This window comes from Heterocephalus glaber, unplaced genomic scaffold (genome assembly GCF_053883595.1).
Source record: "Heterocephalus glaber isolate CG9 unplaced genomic scaffold, H.glaber_assembly_v1.0 deba00001466, whole genome shotgun sequence".
Lineage (NCBI taxonomy): Eukaryota > Metazoa > Chordata > Mammalia > Rodentia > Bathyergidae > Heterocephalus > Heterocephalus glaber.
Window position 1 is genome coordinate 1,559,571 of NW_028258313.1, and position 27,758 is coordinate 1,587,328.

The 27,758-nt window shown below is 54.8% G+C and overlaps 2 protein-coding genes across 11 annotated transcripts in view; one reads left to right on the forward strand and one right to left on the reverse strand.

The window, feature by feature from the left end:
* Window positions 1-1,647: 1,647 nt before the first annotated feature.
* Jmjd4 (jumonji domain containing 4) lies at window positions 1,648-12,250 on the reverse strand. 9 transcript variants are annotated; one of them, XM_021252135.2, is made up of 6 exons: window positions 11,816-12,250; window positions 11,155-11,320; window positions 9,114-9,248; window positions 8,755-8,986; window positions 8,257-8,403; window positions 1,648-8,064 (listed from the first exon to the last, which is right to left on the reverse strand). In XM_021252135.2, exons 1-6 carry the CDS (start codon window positions 12,075-12,077, stop codon window positions 7,765-7,767), a joined length of 1,242 nt encoding a protein of 413 aa, XP_021107794.1. In that variant the 5' UTR covers window positions 12,078-12,250; the 3' UTR covers window positions 1,648-7,764. The 9 variants fall into 9 exon arrangements, with proteins under 9 accessions (XP_021107794.1, XP_012924701.1, XP_021107793.1 ...); XM_013069247.3 differs by having other exon boundaries at window positions 8,755-9,022; XM_021252134.2 differs by having other exon boundaries at window positions 9,114-9,278.
* A 4,024-nt stretch (window positions 12,251-16,274) lies between these two features.
* Snap47 (synaptosome associated protein 47) overlaps window positions 16,275-27,758 on the forward strand; it is a 43,253-nt gene continuing 31,769 nt past the window's right edge. Inside the window, exons 1-2 of one of the 2 annotated variants that reach the window (XM_087181036.1) lie at window positions 16,275-18,497; window positions 22,850-23,393. In XM_087181036.1, the coding sequence (XP_087037162.1) occupies window positions 22,894-23,393 (500 nt within the window). In that variant the 5' untranslated portion in view covers window positions 16,275-18,497; window positions 22,850-22,893. Of the gene's footprint in view, window positions 18,498-22,281; window positions 22,634-22,849; window positions 23,394-27,758 lie in introns of those variants that run through there. The other variant, XM_021252133.2, reaches the window with a different exon arrangement.

A 27,758-nucleotide genomic window follows, 5' to 3' on the forward strand; every position in this document is an offset into this window, starting at 1 on the left:
CCTGAACGTGATTTATCTTAGTTCTTATTTTTTTCGCCATTACCTGTGCGCCCTTCACCCCCTCCACCCTTCGGTATTTCCATAGACTTTGTTTCCATTTTATTTTCTTCCTCATACTTTTTCCTTTCCTTTCTTCCTTTTCCCCTTCCCCTCCCTTCACTCCTTCGTCTTTGGACCTTTGTTCCTATTTCAAATTATCAATTATTCATTTTAATCATTTTCATCCTTATTTATACTCTCAGTTTCTCACACTAGAGAAACTATTCGGTATTTACACATGTGTGTCCTATTTATTTCACTTAGGATGGCCTCAATATGCAGCCATTTAGCTATAAATGACTCTAGTTTCTCGTTCTTTACGGCTGAGTAGTATTCCATGTTATTAAAAAACCACATCTTCTTTATCCAGTTTCCAGTTGATGGGCGTTTGGGCTGTTTCCAAACCTTAGCTATTACAAACTGTGCCGCTATGAACATGGGGTCACATATATCTCTGTGCTATGATTCTTTTAATTCTTTGGGGAAGATACCCAGCAGGGGAATAGCTGGGTGAAATGGGACCACTAGCCCTAGTTCTCTGAGGTATCTCCATACGGATTTCCACAGTGGTTGCACCAGTCAGCTGTCTTTATTTATGTGGACGGGCCTGGTCGGGACAGTTCCTCCAAGAACCAGGCCTCTGTCCTTTGTCCTGTCCGTCTAGTTTATATGGGCTTTGCAAGCAGGAACGAGCACAGAAGCAGAGCAAGCAGTTGATTGGTTACATGATATCATGATACCTACTGGTCTACAGCAAGTTCAAACTCAGGCTAGAAAACATCATTTCAGGATACGGCCAGCTAGAGAAGGGAAACAGACATTTGGAACCACTATCAGTGCACGACAGGGTCGGCAAGAAGGAATTTGCTTGGGCTAAAAAAAAATAAAACCGCTCTCGAGCAACAGTATCCTGGACTGATGTCCCACCTGTCTGTCAGCCATTGTATTTTTCGGTCTCCTCTGAAGAGACGCGCGTGCAAAATTCGGAGAAGGAACTGAACTAAACCTTCGGGCGGGCTGCTCCGCCTCCTTCCCGGCGGGGCGGCAGGCGCAGTTTCAGCCTGGTCCGCTTCTGCGTAGTGTGCAGGTGCAGTCTGCGCATGAGTGCTGGCCGGGCGTATTCCAGAGCACAGTCCCCCAGAGTCCTCGTACGAGTTGTGTCTTTCGATGCGCTTGAGACGCACTGCAGCGGCTTGATGGGCCCCTCTGAGCGCGTGGTGGGGCCGGGAGCTCAGGATCTGCTGCCCACGCTCTCAGTGCGTCCAGCGCTGGGGTCCTCAGCTCACAGCCCGCTTTTCCTTCAGCTCCCTGGCACCTGTGCCTTGTGTCATGCAGGGGGCTGGAGCCCGAGTGGAAGAAAAAACTTGAGAACTCGTCCATAAGAGGCACCATAGTTAAAAGGCAGAAATTAAAAAATGCAGACTCAAAGAAATAGAGCGCAGGACGGGGGCGGGGTGTTTCCTGGAAGGGGTCCATCCATCTCTTACGCTTCCCTTGGGTAGAATCCCCGGAAAAGGTGGACCCTCCACCCCCCGCCAAAGGCACTGACCCATTTTACAGGTGATAGGCTGAGGTAGGATCGAAGAAATAAAACTAGATACAAAAGAGTCAAGGAAATCGAGATTTTAAAGTTGTACATTTAAAGAAAAAACTGTAGCTTCACGACACAAGCCCAGTTATTTTTCTTCTCCCAAAAGAGCAAACCTGGGCAACTCCCTTTCACCTACAAACCGGTTTTCCCATTCCCTTTTTACTTGGGAGTTGGTCCTCTTTCACCCATAAACGGACCACCCTTTTGGAGTTTCCCATGTGAATAGACCATTACCTCACTGCAGTGGGCTCTCCTCTCCCACCCACCAGACAGGGCTCAGACTATTGAATTCCACACTCCCACCCACCACACAAAGCATCACCAGTTCCCAACCATATCTCGTCTCATTTCTCTGAGCTCCCACACGCACCCTGACTTATCTCCAATAAATCTTTTCATGTCTTTTACTGACCGGTACTGCAAATTCTATTTCTGCGATGGGAGTTAGCGAACCTGCAAACCTATTTTGAAAAGATGAGTTAAGATCCTCATTTCAGCCTCAGGGACCCTCACACCCAGCCTGGTGACAGACCAAGTTTGTTTGTTTAAAATAGGTAATTTAGGCGGGCAAGGTGGCACGCGCCTGTAGTCTTAGCACTTGGGAGGTTGAGGCAGGAGGATTGCTCCAAGTTCGTGAATCCAGCCTGGGCTACATGTCTAGAGCCTATCTCAAAAATAAACAAAAAAACAACAAAAAAAGGAAAAAAAATACAGATTCAGTGCAATCTCCATCAAAATACCAATGACATTCTTCACAGAACTAGGTAAAAAAAATCCTAAAATTTATTTAAAAGCACCCAAGATCTGTAATAGCCAAACAATACTGAGCAAAATGAACAATGCTGGAGTTTCATAGTACTCAGCCTCAAAACATACTTCACAGTCCTAGCAACAAAAATAGCATCATGCTGGTGAGAAGTAGACATGTAGACCAATGGAATGGAACAGAGTGCAGAAACAAACCCGTATGTTGGACAGAAGGCAGGCTCTTTAACAAATAGTGCTGGGAAAATCTCATTTCTGTAAGTAGAAGACTAAAGTAGAATCCTACGTCTCACTCTGTACAAAAATCAATTCAATTTTGCCAGGTATTGTGATTCACACCTGTAATTCCAGCTGTCGGGAGGCTGAAGCAGGATGATCGCCACACGTTTGAGGCCAGCCTGGGCTACATAGTGAGTTCAAGGCCAGCCTGAACCACATAGAGACTCTGTCTAAAAAAATAATCAATTCAATTTTGCAAAAGGGAAGAGAACCAAGACATGGAGGGGTGAGGGAAGAAATAAGATGTGTTATATATACCAACTTCCCACACTGAATGTAATTATTATGTACTGCAAACACACTAACACAAATTTTAAAAATCAATTCAAAAGATCGAAGAACCAGATACAAGACCTAAAACTTTGTTATCACTACAAGAAAACGGCAAACAATTGAAATCAAGCACAGGAAGACTTGTGACTAGAGCCCCAATGACACAAGAAATAATAGCAATAATCAACAAATGGAATCACATCAAGTTAGAAAGCTTCAGCACAACACAGGAAACAGGTAACGATGTGAAAAGATAGCCTACATAGTGGGAAAAAACCTTTTCTAGTTACATTTCCTACAGGATTAACATGCAGAACATTATAGAGAACTCAAACTTTTCTTCACACACTTCAGGGATATTCTATTATGTAGGTGCATGTGTATTTGTACTGGTTCTGTTTACAGCTGGATTGACTCTATGATAAAATGTCACTGCCTCGGATTATTTTTTGTATTCTAAAATCCATTTTGTCTGAGATGTCCACTATCACTGCTCCTGTTCAACACAGTCCTCAAAACATTAGCCAGAGCATTCAGGAAATAGAAATAAAGGGGTACACATAAGAAAGGAAGAAGTCAAATGATCATTATTTGCAGATGACGCGATCTTCTACTTACAAGACTCCGAGAGGGCGGGGCTCATCTGTGTCTCTGCACCCCGCCCTCTGCAGGACACCTTCCCTTCCAGGGCAGGGCTGGGAGAACCCAGGGGCACTGAACTGCAGGAGGGAGACGAGTTACCTTGGCAGTTCAGCTTTTCCTGACTCAGGGACCAAAATATGATTCCTCTCAGGAATACTTGCAAGTGTTTGGACATCCCGTCCCCTGCCTGAAGACTCACAGGGTGGGATGATTCAGTTGAGAGCATCATATTTAATTATCAACATATTTAACTAGCTGGTTGGTTGAATACCAACCAGAACAAAATTCTCCAAGAATGATACAGTGGACCCTTGACTTACAAACTCAATTCGTTCCCGAGGGCTGGTTGTAACTCAAGTTGGACAACGGAAGGCTCAGGCTCCTTCTTCTACACAGCCTTCAGTCTCTCTCCTGTGCACAGGTAGACCTTGTCCTTAGACCCTGGCCCAGGATTTCTCAATGAACCCCACAGGAAAGGGTGTTGCAATGTTCCTTCCATAACTGAACTCTTTAAGGGTTAAATCTGCATCTGAGACTCTGGTCGTAACTTGAGGGTCCTTACTCGAGAACAGCAGTGTCAGTCGTAACAAGGAGAAGTGCACCACTGTAGACTAAGGGTGTGTTTGTTAGGGTTCAGGCCTAGCACATCCCCAAATGTCTCGACTGTTCAGACGTGGGGCTTCTGGGAAGTGACCGGATCATAGGGTACTGCAGCTGACTTGCTCTAGGGGTGGGCCGGCCGGAGGTGGTCACAAGGCCATGGCCTGAGTTTCTCTCCTCCCTGGCCACCACGATGTGTGGTTTTCCTTACCACACCCATCCACCATCCACTCCTGCCTGGAGGACATTCGGACTTGACTTTTCAACAATGCTGAAACTGTTAACACTCTGGTGACTGACTCTGAGATGGACTAAATGCATTTTGCACAATGAGATAGACTTGACTCCTGGGGGTCGGGGCAGAACGTGATGGTTTAGCCTGAGAATGTTCTCCAAATGCCTGGGTTCAGAGGAGGAGTTTTGGGAAGGTGACTTGACCACAGGACTGCCATACTTACTTACTGTTAAGAGGTGGGTAACTCAGGAGGTGACCTGCAAGGGTTTACTTCCCTCCTTGGTCCTCCCTGCTTTCTGGCTGCCACGAAGTAGCTTCCCTTCACCAGACCCTTCCACGGTCCCTTCCTCCCGTGGAGCCAGCTGGCCCTGGAACAAATCCTCTAAAATAAGCCTCTTTTTAAAGTTGTGGTTGTTGAGTATTATGTCTGTGTGAAAAGGAAAGTTACAAAGACAGCCTCCAAGGGTGCGGAGGCAGCAAGAAATTTTCAAAGGCAAAATTAGGGTTACATATTTTGAAACAGTAATTCTTAGCTGTAAGGATCAGTAATAAGGCAAGTGCCAGTCCATGGGCACAGGCCCTCACAACAGGATTTTCCACTGCAAAGTGTGGTGGTCTTGGCGGAAGCAGTGGTCTTGGCATTCTGGGACAGCTGCTGTCCTGTGGCCATGTGTGAGGCCCCTTCCTTCACAGCCTCCTGGCCTGGTTTATTTGTATTTGTTAGGAGTCAGTGAACGTGACTTTGCTCATTCACTACAGCTTTACACCCTAGACTGATCTCTGTGCAGGGTGTGTGTCTGGTGTTTGCTGCCCTGCATACCATGACCTTGGGTGCTGGCTTTTTCTAGCCCTTGACAGCCTAGAGTCAAAGAGGAAAGTGGAGCTGGCCCACTGAGCCACGTGTTTCCAGATGGGGAGCTGTGACACCTCCGCGGCCAGGGGCTCAGAGGCAGGACTCTGTGGCACAGGTCCATGTCTGACCTCAGTGAGCTTTATCTCCTTCCTGTTCTACCTGGGAATGTTTGGTGAGGAGTCTCTGGGTCAGTGCTCTTGGGACAGGCCCTGAAACAGGAAGTGCTACCGCTACTTGGCTAGAAATGACCTGAAGGTGCTGCAAGTTTTACTTTTAACACCAAAAGCCCTCTTCTCCTGGGCACACATCCCACCTGTGGCTCAAGGGACTGAGCTCCAGCAGCTCCTTAGTGACACCACCATGCGCAGGAGACATCTGCCACTGGTGGACAGGCAAGGCTGGTGCAGTCCCTGGCGCCCACCTTCCTGGCACTGCCTGCACCTCCTTTTCTCTGCCTGGCCCGTGCAGGACCTACAGCACACCCTAAGCTGAGACTCAGGCAGGCAGCACAGCACTCCCAACCTCAGTGGCTCCTCTCAAGGTACGACCCCAGGAGGACCACCACAGGGGGCCACCAGAGCGAGGAAGGCCGCTTCCCGGACCACAGCCCCTTCTTCCTCCCCAGTAAGCTCCAGCCTTGGCCACAGTGGGGCTGCCGAGGGTAGAGCAAAGCCTCCTTCCATCGGCAGGAAGGCCTGTTGGGAGCAATGCTACATAATTCTAGGGATAAATCATTTGGTTAGCCTAGTTCTCTTGCCTACAGCCCAGCTACAGAATAACTCCAGTTTGGCCTCCGGTCACAACTGAGACTTCAGTGATCCAGTGATGCTGTGATTCTCCAGGACAACAAACATCCTGGGAGAACAAACATCTGCTCAGTTCCTCATTATTCTTGGACTGATTAACATCTTGTTTGCCGGAGATGTACTGAACTCTCTGCAAGCCTTCCCTTACACCTTGTTTATCCCAATGTGAACTATTGAACTCTCTGCAAGTCATTTGTTACAGTTGTTTCTCCCGATGTACTGAATAAAAGGTGTGGTAAGCTGGGGGCTTTGTCTTTGCTGCCCAGAGCAGCACTGATCAGACCCAAAGCTCAGCTTCTTCTCAGCCTCATTTTTCTACCTTTCCTGTAATTCGCCGTGTGCTGCCGTGGCTCGCAGGAGACCAGGACTCACTGCAGAGGTTCTGGTAACGTCCCCTTCCCCTGTCCCCTACAAAGGCCTACAATCCCAACCCAATGACCCCAGCCTGGACCCGGGCTTCAGGGGCGCTCAACCCTCTCTGGAAGCTGGGAAGACGCGGCTGGGGCACATCCAGCTGGCACGTTGGTGAGGCACCTGCTGCACAGCCACCTCCCAGGTACCCAGCGTAATTCATTGGACAGAACAAGTCCCTGCCCTCCTGGGCTTCCACTCTAGTCAGGGGCCAGGCAGTCCCACAGGACATCACAGCAGGGCACGTCTAGGCCTGTGAGGCTGTCACCCTCCTGCTCTGAGGGGACCCCCTCAAAGTGACAGGGGCTCCAGGTCACGAGGGACTGGGCAGACCCATGACTCCCACTGGAGAACGGGGTCCCAGGTCCCCTAGAGCTGGGACTCAGAGTCCATCCCATCCCAACCTTCTGTGCGCCCTCACCTGCCCTTGGGGCCAAGGTCAGGGCAAGCAAGCGGCCGATTCACGCGGGCCTTGCGCCTCTGCCCACAGTTGCACCTGCCACTAAGAATGGGGCTGTGAGGGGTGGAGACGTGTGGAGAACAGGGTGACACACAGGAACCAGAGGCACAGGGTACCACGGGGCACTGTGGATGGGCTGGGAACGGCTTGCTTGCCTTTCCAGAACACCACTGTGTGCAATGAGAACAGCTACATGCAGACACGGCCTGCCAGGCCACGGGACAAACCAGTGTGTGGCCTCTGGACACAGCAGGACCCAGAGCCCAGGCACCCACCTGGGCCAGTACTTGGGTTCCTCACCTGCTCATGCTGTGCCTGCTGCTATGGGTGAACACTGGTCAGCTCACAAGCCAGCTTCACCTGCACAAGGTGCCCAAGTCCTCCAGCTGGGGCCTGGGGTCCCCAAGGCAGAGCTAGAAGATGCACAGCACAGGGCAGTGGCGACACATGCATCTGTGACCTGGAGACAGGCCCAGCCACATGGGGACGCCAGGACAGGCAGCCTGGATCCCTGCCACTCAGGAGGCTATGGGAAGGTGAGGGGAATGTGGAAGCGTGGCTCATCATACTCACTGCAGGCCAGGGGGGCAGATATCTTATGACCCCAGGTGCTTGTCAGTGGCTGAGCTCCCACCCTGACTGGACCTTCCCAAGGATCCCCAGCTTGGACCCCAGGAAAGGGGCCTCACTCTGCTCTGCTCTGCTCTCCAGGGACCTGTCCCGCCACACAGACAGGACGGCCTTTACTTTAAGGCCCTGGGCAAAGCCGTCTTCTCCTGGTGCCTGCTGGCGCTCCAACCCTCACTGATACTAAAGGGCCCTGGTGGCTACCAGGGCGTCCTCCAGCTGCCTCAGTAGTTCCCAAGGCTGGGGCGAGAACATGCTGGTGTCTACCCGCTGGAAGTCAGGGTGTTCGACCACAGAGGCCAGCACCTCTGCAAGGCGGCCAATGTCAAATGCAGCCTGCTGGAGGCCCAGCCCCAGGCCTGCGCTGGGCCCTAGTTCCCCCTGCTCCCCCTGTCCCAGGACAAGAAGCCTTCTCTCAGCGATGACCTTGAGGAAGTGGTAAAATTCTTCAAAGTTGATCCCTGAACAGGATCTCATGATGACCTAGGCCAGAAGGGAGAGGCCAGTGAGCCCCATGGTCACACCCAGATAGAGCCCCAGGCCCCGAGGACTGGGCTGGGGTCTCGAGACAGAAGCATCATGGCTGGACGAGGACAAAGCACCCCGAGTCTGGCCTGGCCCTGGTGTTCGCCCAGTCTCCAGGATGGCCCCTCGCCCAGCCCCCAAGCCACCCACCTGGCAGTGGTGGTGCCAGTCGGGCATGGAGTCCTTCCACTGGCCAACTTCTCGCTGCACAGCCTGGAGCTCCTGCTGCAGGAAGTGCCACATGTTGGCCAGGTTGCAGCCGTTGACCCAGTTGTGGTTGATGGAGATGGTGTCATCCTGCAGGGCACGGCTCAGGTGGCCCACGAGCCTGCAACTGCGGCACTGCCCACCCAGGGAGCCAACTCCTTGTGGCCCCCACGCCAGGCCCTGTGCCCTGCATGGCAGTGTGGGAACATGGCCAGGCTCAGCCTGCCGTAGCTAGGAAAGGCCACTCCTGCCTCCCCATGGGGCCGGCCCAATGGGGATGAGGGCTCAGGGTGGGGACCATCTCCGAACATATGGGCTCAGGGCAGGGAGGGAGCAGGGAGAGGCAAGGGTGTGCAGGGCCCCCACTCTGAGCCCTTTCTTTGGGGACCAGGTAGGACAGGAGGGTGCAGGCAGACAGTGGGCCGCACACACCCACCTTACCAGGTTGTGCACTTGGTGGTGCCAGCCACTGGGCACAAATAGCATCTCCCCAGCCTCTTGCACGACCTCCAGCGCTGGGCTGCTTGGCAGGTGTGTGGGGTGCAGGTGGGTGTCCATGAGCGTGGAGGAGGTCACGTCATAGGGCAGGGTGCCGTGGTTGTCCCGCAGGGCCTCCTCCTGCCCCGGGGGAAACAGCAGCCACTTCTTCCTCCCGCAGATGTTGACCGACCAGCTGTAGGAGCGGAAGATGTCGGCGTGGAACGGGGACCTGTGTGAGAGCTTCCGGTTTGCACCCTGCAGGAGCCCAGAACACAACCTTGCTCCTGGCCGGGAGGCCTCCCACCGCAGCCCTCACCTACCAGGTGCCCCTGGGCCCTGCGTAAACGAAGCGGTAATCGTCCACACCCAAGGCATCCGAGAACTCATTCAGCCAGTCGGAGGAGAAGTACGCGGGCAGGGTGAACACGTCCTCCAGGTCCTCTGCAGGGGAGCCCCTGTGGAGCGCACGGCTGCAGCACACGCCACTGCACACCACCCAAGGGCGTGATGGGGTGAGCCCCAGTGGAGCTGCCTGGCACCCTAGGGACCTGTGCCAAACCCCCTCAAATCACTGAGACCAGAGTCTGAAGCAAGAAGACATCTTTACGGTGGCCTGGACCCCACGTAACCCACCACGGAGGTGGGGCCACGGACCCCAACCTCAGAGGTCCACCTGCCGGTGACACGGCACCACCACAGCCATCACGCCAGCCCCCGCACTGTGGGCCTCCTTCCCTGATGAACTTACCTCTGCCTAGCGGGCTCGATGCTGGAGGGCAGGGTGAGGGGTGCCTGTGCCCCTCTGGACCCATCAACAGGCTCCCAGACAGACGAACCCCTGGCACAACTCCATCACCTGGATTCACGCACACTGATGCCTCGTCAGAGATGAAGATGGAGCGGAGCCCTCACAGCAACAAGCCACTCACAGCTCCCAAGACACTGCAGGGCCCCTGCCTGCTGTGCCACTCTGAGCAACCCCCCGTTAGAACCCTTCCCTGTGGTCTCCACGCCCTCCTCTGCCCTTGTGCTTTCAGGGCTGTCTAGTAAGATGCAGGACACAGTCAAAAACTGAGTTTCACACAACAAGCAGTTTTGTAACATAATTATCCTCCATGCAATGTCTGGGAAATACTCATCCCAAGAAACAAAACCACACTCACTGTTCACCTAAACCCCCAAAGCACAGCGCACATCGGCATCTGGGTCTGCTGGTCCCTGCTGCTGGCTGCCTGGGCTGGGCCAGCTCTGTGCCCAGCAAGCAGCTGTTCGAGGGATAAGCCAGGAGCGGGGGCAGCTCATGACCCCAGGTTGGCTGTGGGAATCAGAGGGGCCCGAGTTCTGGGTCCTGCCTATGTCCTCTGTGCACAAATGATGCAAGCACTGGACTGATTCCTGGTTCACTTGTTACCTGAGCCCCTCCACGCTGTGCATTGCTGGGGGTCTGCACTCATGAAAGGCACTCAAGGTGTGGTGAAGCAATCCCGGGCCCCCTGGGAGTAGGGTGGACAAACTTGCTACAAGGGGCATCTTGACAAAGCTCCTGACAGGAAGTACAGATATCCCCGAGGTTAGCATGCGCTTCCAACCTGCCGCATATGTGTTGAGAACACTTAAATTAAAAAAGCATTAGAATAGTGTGTGCTTTGCACGAGTAAGGTCCTAGGTTCGACTTCCAGCACCAAAAGAAAAAGCAGTCCATCAGATTGGCCAACCACTGTGATTCAGCAAGACAGCACGCTGCACAGTGACAGCCACTTCCTGTTGGCGTGGCGTAGCTGACTGGGAACCGTGGCTCATGACCACTGCTCAGCATCATGAGAGAACTGGGCCGCACACTGCTAGCCCGAGAAGAGGAGTAATATTCAGTCTGCAGTTTCTACTGAACGGACAGCACCTGGGCATCATCACAGTCAGGAACTCCCGAGTCGAGCCACTCCAAGTCAGCAGGCTACATGGAGGTGGGGTGGGTGAGGAGGCATCGAGCACCTTCTTAGACTTCCAAGCTGGGCAAGAACTCAGCCATGCTACACAGCCTACGTGCTTGACAGAGCACCCCGCAGGAGCAGGGGGCACTGGGAGGATGCAGTGCAGCCCAGGTAAGTGAGGACAGCCCAGCTTGCCAGAGGGGCAGGGAAGAGCCAGGAAACAGGGCTGCAAGAGGACGCTGGCCAAATGCCAGACAGAGCAGGGCCAAGCCCATAGCCACCTCTGCACACATGTGGCCCAGGCCCCTTGGGCAGCACAGTGAGGGCCGACCTTCTGGATGAGGCACTCTGCCACACTACAGCATAGACTGGAGCACCTCTGCCCACCCACACCTTTCCAGAGCCAGGCTCACAGCTCTAGGCAGGGCCTCACCTGCACAGGTGCCAGTCCTTGAGGTAGAGGCAGCCCCGTGGGGAGGAGCCACCACGCTGGATATACTCCTGCCAGTAGGCGATGTAGTCCTGCAGGGGCATGTGCTCCTTGGGATTCGAGTTGTATTCCTGGATCCCACAGTTGGCCACAGGTACCACTACGTCTCCTGCAGCCAGGGGGACAACACAGACATGGCTGAGTCCTCTATGTAGTCCTCCCCCAACCAGTCACAGTGAACTTCCCACCAGGCTGGACACGCCTTCCTCCTATGCTTCATGAGCGCTGTCCACAATCCATGGCTCTGGATTGTCCCTGGGGTCTCCAGGAGGTCCCCTCCTGGCTGCCCTCAAATTTGGAGCTGATCCCAGCCCTCCTGTCCTGAGGGTACTGAGCCCTCTGTGTTCCCGGCTGCTCCAGGAGTACTGATGTCCTCTAACCCTCTGTCCCTTGCTTTCCTACAAACCATCTGCGTCCCTAGCTATCCCTGGCCACTAGCCCTCCGCGCCCCCACTGTCTCAGGGTACTGACTGTTCTTGCTGTCCTCGGCGCTGGTGTCCTTGTCCCCACCGTCCCAGGGACCGACTCTCCGCATCCCTGCTGTCCCGGGGCACTGGTCCTCCGCGGCCCCGCTGCCCTTCCCTTCTGGCCCTGCCGTCCTCACCATACTTGCGCAGCAAATACTCAAAGTCCGGCTTGCCCGCGGGCGTCACCCAGCGCCGCCGGCAGCCCCAGGACGCGGTGAAGGCGCTGGAGAACACGCAGGGCAGGTTGGGCAGCAGGAAGCCCGTTACGAAGTCGGCGTAAGAGAAGGCGCAGGGCTCCCGGATGAAGGCGACGCCTACCGGCGCCAGACCACCGCCCCGGATTCCGGCCCCCGCGGCCTGGAAGTGTTGCTCGGCCGTGGCGCGCGTCTCCCGGTCCATCGGCGGGCCCAGGCCGCTCTCTTCCGGGCGAGAAGCGGGCGAAGCAATCACCCTCACGGGTCCCGCGGGGAGATGGATGGGTCGCAGCCCAGAACCAGAAACGCTAGGGCTTCGCTTTCCGGCCAAAACTCCAGCCTCGGCGCACCAGAGCCTCACGCATGCGCCCCGCGCACTTCCGGTCTCCGCGCAGGCGCAGGTGCTGGAGCGACGGCGACGCGGGCGCGGGCTGTCAGGTGGCTGCGATCCCGCGCCTCCGGCCCCAGGTGAGTGGCGGCGCTGGCCTCTCGCGCTCTTCCTCGAGAGAACCCGCCCGCCAGAGTTGACGCGGTGATGGGCGCGAACCTTCGCCTTCCCAGAACCAAGGGACAGCGGGTGCAAGGAGCCGACGGGGTCCCGGGGGACAGGCCGGTCCGGGGGTCGGCGCGGCCAGGGTTGGGAGGATGCTGGGCCTCCGGGCGTCGGGGCGGTTAGTCTGGGGGCCCTTTCTGAGGAGTGTGGGCTTTACCCAGAAAGAATGACCCGCAGTGTTGGCGCGGCGCGAAAGGCCCGTGCCCCGATCCCCAAACACCAGGGAAGAGCCCTCATCCGTGTGGCCACGCTCGGAGCACCGAGAAGCTCGAGATCTACCTCCAGAGGCTGAGGGAAACTTTGGGTTCTACAGAAAAAAAGCAAGGGTTGGACCATGTAGCTTGAAGCATAGGTCGTCGCGATCCGTTCTTGGTAATCTCTGAACTGGTTCTGTGAGGTTCTGGGAGACCCATCGCGAGCTCAGGACTCTTGCTTGGGGGTCAGACTCAGTTCCTGTCATGGCGTAATTGCTTCTGATTGGGGATTTGGAGGGTCTCCTCATCGTGGGATGGTCTGCAACGCTCTGCTTCTCCTGAAGTCTCATGTGGATGTAGGCTTAAGACTGTGAAACTCACTCCAGGGCCTCTGGACTGGACGTTGCAAAAACTGGCAATGGGATGTCCCTGCAAGTCCAGAATTACTTTAGGTGCTCTTGTCTTGATGTTTTCAATCTTGTTTTGTTTTGTTTGAGACAGGTTCTCACAGGCTGACCTCAGACTTGCTCTGATCCTCCTACCTCAGCTTTCCAAGTGCTGGGATTACAGGCCTACACCACCATGCCTGGCTTTCTTAGTCTTGAAGGAGGACCAGATAGACTAGGTACATTAGGACTAATAACCCTTGGATTACTAGTTTTTAGACAGACGCTCCTTAAGTGCTTAACGTACCTGTGGGGAGAGCTGAGCACAGATCTGGCACAAACTCTGACACAAAAGGAGACAGGTATACACTGAAGGCAGATGGCACCCTTCACCCTATATTCATGTACCCACTGGGCATCTGTAGGCCCAGCCCCTGAGTCCTTGTTACAGGAACAGGGTAGATCAGAAAAGGGGGAATGAGGAGGATAGGAAGTCCCAGGAGAGTCTGAGGTCCAAGTACGGTGGGGTGTGGCATGAGGAGGGGCAGGGACAGGGACAAGAGGAGAGTGCTGGTTGGGGGTTGTGTGATGGCCACATGCCGGTGCCCTCGTCCTGTGGGCCTCACTGTGACTCTTGGGGTTGCAGAGTGCAGTTCTTTGTTGTGAGGTAGGCATGGTAGGAAGTGGGAGTGTACAGAGAGCTGAGGTGGACTCATCCACAGTCCCCCCACAGACAGCATTTGAAAACTGTCTGGAACAGAGCTTGTTCTCCCAGGCATGCGTATTTACTTATTCTACCTCCCCTCCCTCCTCCCCTTATCTCCCCAGTCTCTCTCCCTTCCTTCCTACATAGGCATGGTGTCATGTCAAATATCTATTGGGTCTTTCTCCTTATCCTGACAAACAACTCCCCAAACCCTGGGCCCTCTGTTGTTCACAGGTCTTTGTGTGCTGATGAGCCGGCCACTGGCCAGCAGCCCTGGGCGGCTTCACCTCGGGGCTGACACTGGAAGACCAAGGCAGGATCCCAGGGTCGGGCCTCCCCAAGGGCAGAGGGGCTGAGGTCCAGCTGCTCTCCAGGGCCCAGTAGTCAGTCCCGCCCCAAGGCCAGGGCTCAGAGGGCTTCCTGGGATCTGGGCACGGGGAGGGCAGGCCCAGGGAGGACAGGAAGCCCAGGCTCCCTGCACCTGGCCTGTGCTCTCCTCCTCTGCACCTTGGTAACATCCTGCTGATGAACCAGGCACTGAGCCAGCCTCTCCCGAGCCCGGAGAGTGACAGGAGCAGTCCGTCCACCCCGAGGAGGGGTCGTGGGGACCCTGCTTTATAGCCAGCCGGGTGGGGTCAGAATCCCAGGTGAGGCGGCCTGGGCTTGCGGTGGCATCTGAGGTGGGGCACCTGTGAGGTGTTTAGTTGGACTGGAGGACCCAGCAGACATTCTCTGCATGATTGCTCGCTTACTGGAAAACTCTCGTATGCCTGGTGTCAGAAGCATGTTGTGAGCATACAAGAGAAACTGAGTTTGTGTTTGTGTTTTCCACACGCACATGCACACACAAATCTCAGACACCTCTGCTGTTCTGTGGGGCTGGTGCTGTCTGCAGGCAGCGGCGTTGGAGCTGAGTTGCACTTGATGACTCCAGCTGATGCATGCTGCTGAATTGCTTGCTTGCTGGTAGAGGGAAATCCTTCCACTTTCAGGGGCCACAGAAGTCTTCTATGCAGCTTGTGATGTGAGCATAGAGGAGAAACGGCCAGTTTGTTTTCCTACACAGAATGAAGTTCAGATGGGCACTGCTGAGAATTCCTGCAGCACTGTGGCTGAGAGAGACCATGTTCCCTGGGAATGAGGTGGTCAGGGCCGTCAGATTGTGTGCTCCCTGAGCACTGAGGGCACTGAGCCCCTCGGTCTGACTGACATTTGGTGCTGTGTTTTCCCTCGCCCACATGGTGGCGCTCTGGTGTTAGTGTCAGCACTGTTGGAGGCGGTGGAGAGAGGATTGACTGCCTCACAGGTGTGCCGCCAGCAGCTGCTGTCACAGCCAGGACTAGCAAGTGATGCACATCCTCCGGCCCCACCAGGCCTACAAAACCTGGGCCTCTGGGTGGGGTCCCCCAAGGAGATCAACAGGAAGGGGGTTGCAGTTCACACCGGGTCTCTGCAGGGCCACCACATGCCCTGGGAAAGTGCTGCAGTGTGGCTGGAACGCCCAGCCGGCAGATCAGAGCCTCTGAGGGAGCGGAAAGAGGGTTCTCGCAGGCAGAGGACAGGTCATGGAAAAGGCCTGTGCCACCCCCGCAGTACACACTGCCCCTCTGTTCTCCCTGCAGCCTGGAGTCTGAGGTGTGGAAGGTGTGCAAAGTGTTGCTGGTTCAGTTACTTTGGAAATTAACTAAAAATAGCGTGTTTACTTGCTGTTGAGTCTCGCTTGTGGGCAGATGTGTGATGGAAGTGCTGAAAGGCACATATGACGCTGTCTCGGGCCTCAGGTGTGCTGGCTGTGTGGCCCCGGGCTTGTTCCCAGAGGCCCTGCTGTGACCCCTCGGCGGTTCTCTGTATGCAGGGTCAATGTGGCCCTGAGTCCCTACCTGCATGAGCAGGGCAGGTTCCAGCTGGCAGCAGGTGGGCGAGAAGCCAGGCTCAGCACACACATCCCCAGTGAGCTGGGCCGCACGGGAGGGCGTGCAGGCCGCAGTGCACGTGGGGTGACGGGCCGCCCAGCCCGTGTGCGTGGGTTTCCGTGCTGTGCAGGAGCTGTCCCCTGCAGTGTGCAGACCTAGTCCACAGCTGTGTGTACGCACGTGCATGTGCTCTGCAGTGCGGGAGGGCTGCGGCTGTGGTGGAGCATTAGGGATGTGGAGAACCACAAGCCAGGCGCCCTGAGCGGACAGGAGAAGGGGCTGAGCACAAGGCTTCAGAGCCCGAGGCTGCAGCAAGGAGCTGGACTTCACTGAAGTTTGTGAGAAGCATGTTTTGCGCTTTTGCTGGGAATCAAACCCAGGCATCTGCGTGCTAGGCAGGCACTGTGTAGAGCCGCACCCTGCCCTTCCTGGGAAGAAGAGTAAACTGCTCATGATTGGGACTAGCTGACCCGTGGCTGGCTAGAGCATAGGTGGTCAGGGCAGGGTCCAGATGCTTGGCACCCTGCCTCAGGGAGGGGCGGGTGAAGGACAGGACTTGCTCAGGGGCTGCTTGGGAGGATGGGGAAGAGGGAGTCGGAGAGGCGAGGTCCAGGGGAGCCATACCGAGAGGAGGAGCGTGGGATAGGGGCGGGCGAGGTAGAGACGTCTCCCCAGCATGGAGTGGAGCTCCCAGCAGACGGCCAGATGTCCGAGTTGGCGCCTGGAAAGTTCCTGAGGTTGGTACATTTGGGTGGAATCAAGCTGAGGATGCTGAGCACCATGGTACTCTTGACTCATCTAGGAAAAAAGGTTTCACACTGGACCAGGGCCGTGCCCAGTCAGGCAGGTACAGGCGGAGGAATCAGTAAAGGACACCGGCACAGTGCCACCCGCCAGGGCCTGAGGCGTCCCCAAAGCCTCAGCGCAGGGCGCCCCCACTGCGGTTGGGGAGCAGAGCGCCACACAGACGTTAGCGAACGTGGGCGCCAGTCACTGAGATGCCAAGCATGTGGCGGGGACAGGCACCTGTGGGGCGTCAGTGGGCAGTAGCTGGGAGGGACAGCAGTGCCGGGGAGCTCTGTGTGCGCGCGCACACACGTTTGTGTGTGTGTGTGTGTGTGTGTGTGTGTGTGTGTTTTAAGCGGTGATCTTCGAGCAGCCTGTGGACTGCTGCGGTGACCTAGCAGGGCTGGGCAGCTGCAGTGCCTGCAGGCCGCACCAGGCTGCCACAACTGGGTGTTCTCTGCAGGGGCAGAGTGGAGTATGTGATAGACCCGTGGCCAAGAGGCTCGAGGCACTGTACTTGCTGCAGACCCTCGAAAAGCCCTTTGCAGCAGAGCTGACATGGGCAGCGCTGGCCACAGAGAGGCCAGGATGGGAGCTCAGGAGGCAGCTGGGCCTCTGAGGGAGAGGGACCCTGCCAAGGACACCGTGTGGGGCCAGGGTGGCAGCCAAGGTGGGGCGCCCAGCAGGAAGGGCACAGGGTGCTGTGCATGCCCGGGGCTCTTTTCCTCGCTTCCGCCCTGCCACTTAATGTCCATTTGCTTGGGTTTTCTGGGAAAGGAGCCCTGGAAACCTGTGGTGGGAAAGTTGTGGCCGCATTTCTGCTTCTCTTCTTTCCCTAGGATTTGCCTGGCTGGGACACTTTCCCCCGAGAAGCATCCGCAACGTCATGACAGTGCTAGGCTGCTCCCCCCTCCTCCTTTGTCTTTTAGTCCTTTCTTTCCTCTTACATTTTAGAGCATCTTAGAGCTGGTGCTCTTCTGAGCAGTTATTTTACCAGAGGATAAATAGAGGTGCAGAGCATGAGGTAACTTTTCCAGGCATAAAGTTTGTGGTGGGCCCAAAGGAGCTGCAGCTGGAACCATGGTGTGCGCCCTCTGATCCGAGGGGCAGGTTTGCTGGTTGCTGTCATGGAACCCCTCCCAGTTCTGGGTGTTCAGGAATGGTCACTGGGGTCAGCTTCCATGCTGTGCCTACCAGCTGGTGTTGTGAAATGTGGGTTTGGTTCCTCCCCTTTTCCAGCACACAGCTCCCCAAACCCTGGGCTCTCTGGGGTTCACAGGTCTTTGTGTGCTGATGAGCTGGCCACTGAGACTGCAGTCCGTGGCAGAGCTGAAGTGGCACCGTCCCCTAATTCTGAGACACAGATGCCGTGACTGTTGAGGCTCATGCATTCGGCCACTCAAGTCCCCAGCCCTCGCTCCCTGTCCCACGAGGCTCGGCGGTGGAGGGCTCAGGTGGTTCCCAGATCAGGGACCAGTCTCCCGGGGTTCACTTTGGACAGGCTTCTCCTCCCCCTGGGGACTCCAGCGTGGCCCCGTGGAGTGTGCTGACAAGGGACTTGGGTGCAGGCACACCTTGCAAGCCCTCCCTTGGAGAGGCAAACCTTCCCTTCTGTGTGGAAGACGAGGTGCCTCCCACAGCTGAGAAAATCTCCCTGTTTTCCAGTGACATCAGGCTATAAACACCCTGGCTGTCTCTCACAACGAGATTGCGAGTATTTTGTTTGTTTTTACTGTGGTGCTTTCCCTTGGTCTGGCCAAGGTCAGATTCTTAGGCCTGGCTCGGGCTCCCAGAGGTCCCTGTTTCCCTCTGCGACCTGGGGTTATCCCGAAGGTGCCTGCAACCCTGACATGTTTATTACTCATTACTCGTAAGTCTCAGGTCTGATTTTATTTTGTGATGATGACAGCGTTCTCATACCTGGTAGGCAGCTCTCTTCTGGGCTTGTCCTGATCGCAGGCCGAGCTGTGACCTTGTGATTTCAGGCATGGCTGGTGGTGGTGAATCCGACACAGCCCTGGGCAGATAGGCCTTGGCCGTGCAGTTGGAACAAGGCCTGGCAGTGTGGGGGACGTGCTTGGACTGAGGTACCAGGGAGTGGAGTTTATTTTTATTTGACACTGAAGTGGTCTTTCACTTTAACCTGGCACTGTCTTTTGTGTGTACTGAGCAGCTGCTAAGAAAAGCTTCCTTTCCTCCTCTGCTCATGGCCTTCATTGTCCTGTTTGCTTGTTTCTGTGTCCACATCTTGTCTGTGGCCAACTCTGAGTGGTGAAACTAAGGCCAGGTGACCGTCCCAGGTGCAGCAGCGCCCTAGCGGTCCTAAGAGGGAGAGCTTCAAGACAGGAGCAGGCTCCTCACATCCCTCAGGGCCAGCTGCCGAGTCTTGGTCTGTTCCGCTCGTCCCTTGCAGGACTGGATGACGGCTGCTCTTACTGGGACTCCAAGCCTGCAGCACGGACCTCAGCCTACCCCAGTGGCCCAGGTGGACAAACACCGTGAACCATTGGGCCTGTCCCAAAGAAGTGGCTGAGCTAGGACCCTGGAAGCCCCCAAGAACTTCCAGCCAGATAAACAAGGGCTGTGAACCATGTCCTGAGTGCAGCAAGTCCATGTGAGGGCTCTGCGGGCCCCACAGCCAGGGCGGGAAAGGGACAGGCCAGGGCCTGGTGGCGCTTCCCACCTGGGCAGAAAACTCAGGTGGTGGCCAGGCGAGGTGGTGCACACCTGTAATCCCAGGCCAGGAGGCTCGGGAGGCTGAGGCAGGAGGGTCACAGGGAGTTCGAGGCCTGCCCGAACTGCCTAGGGAGACCCTGCCTCAAAAACAACAACATAAAACAAAACAAAACCCCCCAGAAAACTGAGGTGGCATGGGAGGGGCCAGTCAGTACGGGGCAGTGGCCAGGCCCTCAGTGCCTCCCGGCCCGGTGGGTGTAGCTGAAGAAGACAGCGTCTGTTCTGGACCTAAGTCACACACCACGTGGAGGAGTTCCAGTCGGCCCCTTCAGAGAGCAATGCCCAGAGAGTTCCTGTCACTCGGGGACCTCCCACAGCCGTAGCCCACTCCTCACCACCTGTCTGGTGAACAAACCCCCAGCACCCCTGCTATGGAAGCAGCGTGGTTATGTATGAGCGTCATCGCTATGGTGCCGACAAGTGACTGTTACTGGTGTATGCATCACCCGTGCCACTGTGGATCATTACTTCAGGTGCACTCCTTCTACTTATTTTTTTCCTTTTCTTTAAAGGTAGAGAGGTCTTACGTTTTGTAAAGATAGGAAGAGAAACATGCTCCGCAGAGTGAATTTGGCCGAGTGAAAGCAGGAGAGGAGGCGCACTGGACAGCGTCAGGGCAGAGTGCAGGACAGGGCCCTGCAGCCACAGACCCTGCACTCACGTGCAGCCTGCCTTTCTCCCGGCAGCAGCGCCCTGCATCTGATGCCACCCGAGGAGCTGCCCCACCGTGCCACCCAGTGGCTCACGATGGCACTTGGCTCAGGAAGCACACTTGTGTGACTGCGGCGTGTGTGTGTGTTTACCACAACCCAGCACCTGTGTGCAGAGGGGCGCTCCCGTCTCACGGGCCTCACTTCTGTTTGGGAGTTTTGGTTCTTTGATTACGTGGGGTGCGTCTGGACTCCTGTGGCCAGTGATCACCCCGGTCTGCTGGAGAGAGCCTGGCAGTGTCCTCTGAGACCAGTTTTTCTTCTCACTTTCCCCCAAGCCCCTCCAGTCTCTAGTGACTGCTGCGTGACATAGTTTGAGAAGAATTGGCATTAGTTCTTCTCTCCATGTTTTGTAGAATTCAGCCAAATGCCATCGGGTTCTAGATGTTTCATAGACAGGAGACTTTATTGCTTCAGCCTTGTTACTTATTATTAGTCTGTTTACATTTTGTTTCTTTTCAGTTCACGTTTAACTTCTGTTGTTTTTTTGTTTGTTTGTGTGTTTTATTTTTTGATGCAAGGTCTCACTATGTACCTCAGGCCGGCCCTGAACTCACTATGCAGTCCAGGCTGGCCTCAAACTTGTGGCAGTCCTCCTGCCTCAGCCTCCCAAGTGCCTGGCTCAATTCACTTTTAGTAGGTTGTATGTGTCTAGGAATTTGTCCACTTTTAGATTTTCCAATTTGTTAGATATACTTGTTTACAATAGTTTCTTTTCTTTTCTTTTCTTTTCTTTGGTACTGAGGACCTTGCACATGCCAGGCAGGCGTGGCGCCACTGAGCTACATCCCTGGCCTTGTCTTTTTTCTTGATTAGTCCATCTAAAAGTTTGCCAATTTTACCTTTTTAATAAACCAATTCTGTGCTTCATTGATCATTTGCACTGGATTTGGGGGGTGTTATTAGTTTTGACTTTATGAATTTCTGCTCTGATGTTTGTTATTTGTTGGGTCAATTTTAGAGATTAACTCAGGGGTACTTGACCTCTAAGCGACATGCTGCTTACTCCTTTCATTTTTTATTTTGAGACAGGGCCCAAGTTGTTCAGATTGGCCCATAATCTATAATCCTCTTACCTCAAGCTCCCAAGTAGCTGGAATTACAAGCATGCACCACCATACCTAGCTTTTTTCTACTTTGGGGTGTTATGCATTTACTGCAATAAACTCCCCTCTCAGTACTGCTTTTTTTGTATCCCACAGATTTTAATATGTTTTGTATTTAGTTTTCTTTGTTTCAAAAACTTTTTTTATTTTTCTTTAAATTTCTTTGGTTACCCATTGGTCATTTAGGAATGTGTTGTTCAATTTCCAAGTAGTTCTATATTTTCCTCCATTCTTCTTGTGAATTTCTAGTTTTATTCTCTTGTGGTCTGAGAAGATGCATGACATAATTTCAATTTTAAAAGTTGTATTGCTGCTTGGTGTGTGCTCTGCCATGTGATCTACCCTGGAGAATGCTGCACGTGTTCTGAGAAGAAAGTGGATCCGCTGCTGTTGAATGAAATGTCTATCAGTGGCTGTCAGATCCCTTTGCTTTAGTGTGCTTTAATTCAGATGTGTCTTTGTTGGTTTTCTGTCTGGATGATCAGCCCACTGATGAAAATAGGATGTTGAAGTCCTCAACTGTTATTATCCTGGAGTCTGTTTCTCCCTTTAGATCTAGTAATGTTTGCTGTAGGGTTTTGAGTGGTCTCGTAGTTATATCTTCTTGCTGAATTGATCTTTTGATCATTGTGTAATTAATTTCCTTATTTTTTTATTTGTTTTTTATTTTTAACTTTCTATTAGAATATATGTGCAGTACACGATGATTATGTCTCTTGTATGGAGTTGATACATGTACAGAACACATCTTTTTTTTAATGCCCCCATCTCCTGTACAATTTTGATTTAAAGGGTGCTTTATCTGAGTAATAGCTATTCCTGCTCACTTTGGTTCCATTTGTGTGGTATATTTTTTTCACAATAATTCATGTTTTAGTCCATGTGTCTCTACCAGTGAAGCAAGTTTCTTGTAGGCAGCATATAGTTTTTATCTATTCAGCTAGTCCGTTTCTTTCTTTTTTCTTTTTTTTGGTACCGGGGATCAAACTTAGGTTCTTGTGCTTGCGCAGCAGCAGGTGGCAAAACCACTGAGCTAAATCCCTGGCCCCGTTTCTTTTAAATGGTGATTTTATTTTTTATTTTTGGGTGTTTTTTGAGACAGAGTCTCACTGTGTAGTTCAGGCTGGCCTTGAACTCATGGTGATCCTCCTGCCTCAGCCTCCCCAGTGCTGGGACTACAGGTGTGTGCCACCATGCCCAGCTTGACTGATGGTTTTAATCCATACACACTCACGGTTTTTCTTGATACCTATGAGCTTACTCCTATTGTTTCATTATTGTTTTTAATTATTTTGTAAGTTTTTGTTCTGTTTCACCTCTCATTATTCATGTCTGTGGTTTGGAAGTTTTCTGTCACGCTAAGGTTTGATTTTTCTCTGTTTCTTCTATGTATATGTTTTGCTAACGAACCTTGTACGTTGGTGTGTTTTCATGATGGTGTTGGTCATCCTCATTTTCAGTGTAGGACTAACGTACACATTTCTTACAGGGTGGGGCTGGTGGTGATGACTTCTCTCTGTCTCTACTTGTCTAGGAAAGACTTTATTTCTCCTTCCTGTAGGAATGGGCTGAGGATGAGCTGCTGGTCTGGCCCCAGGAGCTGTCCTTCACGATGTGCCCAGTTGGCAGAGGGCAGAAGCTCTGTTAGGGTGACCGAGGGGATGGACACAGGTGTGGACCTGGGTCTTGGCTTTAATTTCCCTCTACGCCACCTCTCTTCCTTTGCCTGCCAAACAAGAACCTGGGCTTCATCCTTCAATTCCAAGAAGAGCTTTCAGGGTGCTTTGGTTTCCTGGTCGGTTTCTTGTGCTTCTTGTGCCTCTAGTCCAAGCATCGTGGGTCTGGTTTCTGCCTTGCCTGCCCGCTAACCTGCCTCTTCTCCCTCAGAGACGTACGTGTGGCCTTGGTGTGGTGCAGCAGACCTGGGGAAGATGAGCAGTGATGTCTGTGTCCATTCCTGGCCCTGCTCCTACTACTTGGACCTTGAGAAGCGATGGGTCTCTGGGAAACTGTCCTTGACGCCTCACTCGCTGAAGTTCACGGCGGACAGAGCTGGAGAGGTCCTCATGGGCTTGCCCCTCTCCAGTGTTGTGGCGATCAGGAAGGAAGCCTCGCACTTCATCTTCAGGGCTGTCACCGTCCTTGAGCGGGGCCACGTCAAGCACTGGTTCGGCTCCCTGCGGCCGAGCCGCGATGTTGTCTTCAACATCATTGAGCACTTTTGGAGGGAGCTGCTGCTGTCCGGGCAGGGCACTGGTGTGGACGTGCCCTCCTCCGCCGGGACCAGGGGCCAGGAGCTGACGGGGCTGATGTGCAGCTCTCAGCGGCGTCTGGAAGTCACCGCCAGGGTCCTTCACCACCAGGGCGAGCAGCTGGACAGTGTCATGCGGGGCCTGGACAGGATGGAGTCAGACCTAGATGTGGCCAACAGGTGGGAGCCCCGAGGCCTGCTGTCCTCCAAAGGGGTGAGGGGGCACATCCTGAGGCGAGCCTGCACCCGGCGGGGCGGCCCCAGGAGCCTTGCGTCCGGCAGGCTGCGCTGGAGGATCCCTGCGGCCAGGCGGGGCCGAGCTGCGCGGAGGCGTCACGTCCTGACGTGCACACCGGCCCCTGGGAGTGAGGCGCCCCTCCCTGTTGGTCTGTGACGCTGTGTCGTGGCTTCCTGTACACGCGTCCAGATGTGTCTACGGTGACCTCGTGGGGCTTAGGGTTTGTCCCTCAGAATGGGAATTGTCCTATATTATTTCTCCACCACGCTTTTATTTTTACTTTTTAAATTTTCTTTGGTTTTCTGAGACAGGATCTCACTGTGTAGCCCAGGCTGGCCTCGAACTCCCAGTGATCCTCCCGCCTCAGCCCCCCGAGTGCTGGGATTTCAGGCGTGTGCCACTAGACCCAGCTTCCCACCACACTTTGCACCACGGTCTGTGTAGAACTCCCTTTTTGTACGTCTGCCATCCCTTACTGGTTTTCCTACATATTCCCTCTTCTTTGCTTTGTGCTTTTATATTTACTGCAAATTTCTTTCGCTTTGTCCTGCGGTCCCAGTGGGGGCTGCCATGCTGACCCTGCTCTCAGGTCTCTGTGGAGCCCTTCTGATGATGGTCACTCCCTGGGGACCCCCTGCTTTGGAGAGGTCACCCCAGCGTCTGCCCTGCTGTCTTCCTGGCTTTCATACTGCGTTTGGTCCTCCCCATGGGGAGCCTGGCTCAGCTCTGGACTCCTCATCGGCACCCTGTCCCGGGCTGTGAATGGGACAGTGAATGCCCAGGCGTGGGGCCCAAGACCTGGCCTCTTGCGTTTTGTCGTTTCTGTGGGACCCGTCAGTGTCGCAGAGCCTGGCGGGCTGCACAGCTGTGCCTGTGCTCCGATCTGGGCACATCTGTCCCTCTGCCACACAGCCCTGCCAATGGCAGCAGGCGCAGCGCGCACAGGACTGCAGGGTGGCTTTTGTCAGCACGGACGGGGTCGCCCGTGTAAGCAGACGCAGCCCCACACTCGGCTTTGGCAGGCAGGTCAGCAAAGAAGTTGACCCGGGGACCGAGACTTCGTTTTCCTGGTGTTGAAAACACGTATGACCCACGTCCCGGCAGATTTCAGCATGCGGCACTCAGTTGCACAGCTGCTCTCTGGGCCTGCAGGTCTTCTCATCTCAGCTCGAAGCACAGAGCCGCAGCAGCTCGCCCCATACCTCTGCTCTTGCCTTGTGTGAGAGACACCGAGGAGATGAGGGAGCAGGCCCGTGGAGAGCTGCTCAGAGATTGGCCGGGAGGAAGCTGGCAGGGTGGCGCCCTGCGGACTTCTTCCTGTGGGCCAGGTGTGAAGGAGGACGCAGCTGGCTGGGCGCAGCGCCCGGCCGTCTGCAGCTTCGCCGGGATGGCCGTGGGAGGGCGCTGTGACCCTTCAGAGGGCCGCACAGGCGCTTCTGACGTGGCTGCTTACCGGCAGAGCCAAGGAAAGCCTGAATTCTACCTAGAAATCAGTGAAGATAAAGGGTGATGTTTCTCCTGTCCAGTTTTGTTAGTAGTTCTATTAATAGGCCAGCTTGCTTCGGTTAGCTTTGTATGTCAGCTTCACAGATCACTCGTGCCAGTTCCTTAGACCGGTTTCTCTCTCCCTATTCCTCCCTCTCCCTTTCTCCTTTTCTCCGTCCCCAATTCCCCGCCATTTTTCTTTTTTCTCTTCTTTTCCTTATTTCTCCCCGCCTTCCACCTTTCCCTGCTCTTCTCCTTCCCTCCTGCCCATCCCCAACTCCCTTCCTTTTTCATTCCCTCTCTCCCCCGTTTCTCTCTCTGCCTACACAAACACATGTTTGTTCACACACACGCACAAACACACACACTCACATTGTCCCTCACCAGTTCTGTGTCCCCAGAGAACATGACTGACACAGGCTCCGGTGCTGAGCTGCAGGACGGGTTTCTGAGAGGTTCTCTGCTGAGAGCTGTATGTGCTGTGCTGCAGAGGCGGCTGCAGTGTGGTTAACTCCAGTCTCACTGCTGGCCGTGGTACACAGGACTCCTCCGGGGACCCTGCACATCTGTCAACCTAGTGAACAGTGTGAGGACAGGGAAGGTTGACACAGGGGAGCATACACAGGACCTGGAACTCTCCCCATCGCCCACCTATGGGAAACCCGTGGCTCTCATTCCTGCAGGCCTGTGCATTTGAGCACTGCGTCTAGAGTCTCCTGCAGTTGCTGAGTGTACATCTGGATCCAGCTTGTGTGCATCTGCCGTCATCCTGAGGGCAGGACCAAAAAGCAGTGGCCACACAGACACATGGGGAGGTCCTGTAAGAGCTGGAGACTGGGCTCCTGGAGTTTGCTCAGTCTCCTTTGCCACTGGAAGCAGCCCTTGCCCTGCATGAGAGCAGCCCTGCTCTGCCAGGGAACCTGGGCCTGGCATAGGGCTGCTGCCTGCAAGATGCCAGGACCCTGGCAAGTCCTGCCCCACCCTCTGCCTCTGGATGTGTAACCAGACTTGAGTGCGTAGGGGTGCATGCTCTTCCACTGCACGCAGGCAGGATCTGGAGAATGCCCAGGAATGGACACCGAGGCTGAGGAGTCATGGTGACAGCACATGGAGCTGGCTTGGCCACGTGACTTGGTTACTGTGGTGGCCCAGAGAGCAGAGATTCTAGAGCTGGCATCAGTGCTGTGCTCAGGAAGGGCTCAGGAAGAGCTTGGACCAGGAGGGGCCCATGCTGGGTAAAGTTGGGAGGGAAACCAGAGGCCTAGGGGACTGGATGGCATCACAGTTCCTCCAAGGAGACCTGTTCGTGCTCCTCGAGGGTCCCAGGACAGTCCTTCACCACAGCAAGAGAGGGGTGCAGCAGGCTGGACAGACAGCAGGAGCCGGGCCAGGACTGGGTGGCAGTGCATTGCAACCAGAGGTGGGCCAGGGTGGCCCCTGCAACTAGCGGCTGAGCCTGTGTCACATGAGCAGGTAGAGAAGGTGGTGAGCATGCAGACGACGATTCAGCCAGAGAGGGCTGAAGCTTGCTGTCTGCACATGTGGGGCCCTGGAGAACATGGGTGAAGTACGAGGCCGCGTGATATCACTCAAACCTGGAATCCAGAGCAGCTGAGCCCAGGGATGAGCGGGGCTCCGAGGCCAGCTGGAAGAGCAGGGCCGGGGGAGGGAGTTGGGTAGCAGGCAGCCAGGCCAGCCAGGAGTGCAGGCCAGGCTGCTGCTGCAGCACACGGGTGGGCGGTGACTGGGCATCAGTGCTGCATCACATGCTCAGGACAGCCAGAGGAAGGGGTTTCAAGTGTTCTCATCACAGAGGAACAGTGAAGTGTGAGACGGCAGAGAACGGAGAGCCCTGAGGTGATGGGGGCCTCTAGGTAAGAGTGCAGTCAGCGTACCTCAGCCAGACTCCTGGAGTCCAGCTGGTTCCTGTCCCACATTGCACATCCTGGTTCACACCCATGACCTTCCCAGTCTTCCCCCGAAGGGACTGTGGTCTTACAGGGTGACTGCTACTTACTTGAGGGATTAATGGATGCTGGCTCTGGACCAGCTGATTCCAGGAGACCCACAGTGACCCTGGCTTACTAGGTGGGCTGTGGGCTAAGGGATGAATGGTTTTTAGCTCAGGTCTGTCTCACAGTGGGTTCCCCAAGCCCACGCTGGGGTTCTGTCCCCAGTCTGGAGGCCACTCTGAGAAGAGGCTACTCAGGAGCTGAGTCCCTGACCTGTGGAGGGAGGCACTATGGGAGGAAGGCCCAGCAGAAGCCCTAGGACTGCCTCTAGGAGCATGGGGAGCAGAAGCACATGTCAGTGCGGGTGGCACTGCAGACAGTGAGTCCCATCTGTCCCGTCGACTCGCCTGTCGGACTGTGCAGAAGATGGATGGGTCACAGAGAGTGGCCTGGGTTACCTCAAGCTTTACCAGGGCTAACCCCGGTGTCCTTGCTCCAGAGAGATTTCGATGCAGAAGCAGCACCTGAGGTGCAGCCACTGGTCTGCCAGATGCAGCTTCTCCACTGTGGTCCATGAGGCCCACCAGAGGCCCTTTGCCTTCAGCTGTCGAGACCAGCAGTCCCCTTCCCCATCCTGCCCAGGAGCGCGTGAGCTCTCCAGCCCTGTGCCAGTCCGTTTTCTAGGGCTCTCAATTGCCTCTCCCATCCCAAAGGTGTCACCCTGGTCCACCATGTGGGTGTCTTTAGGCTGACTGACCTGGCGGTGGAGAGGGAGCAACTGCCAGGGCCTCCCTGCACCATTCCCACATCTGTGGCTTGGAAATACAGGGGCTCCCCACGTGCTGAATTTCTGGGGCTCCAGTGTTGTGG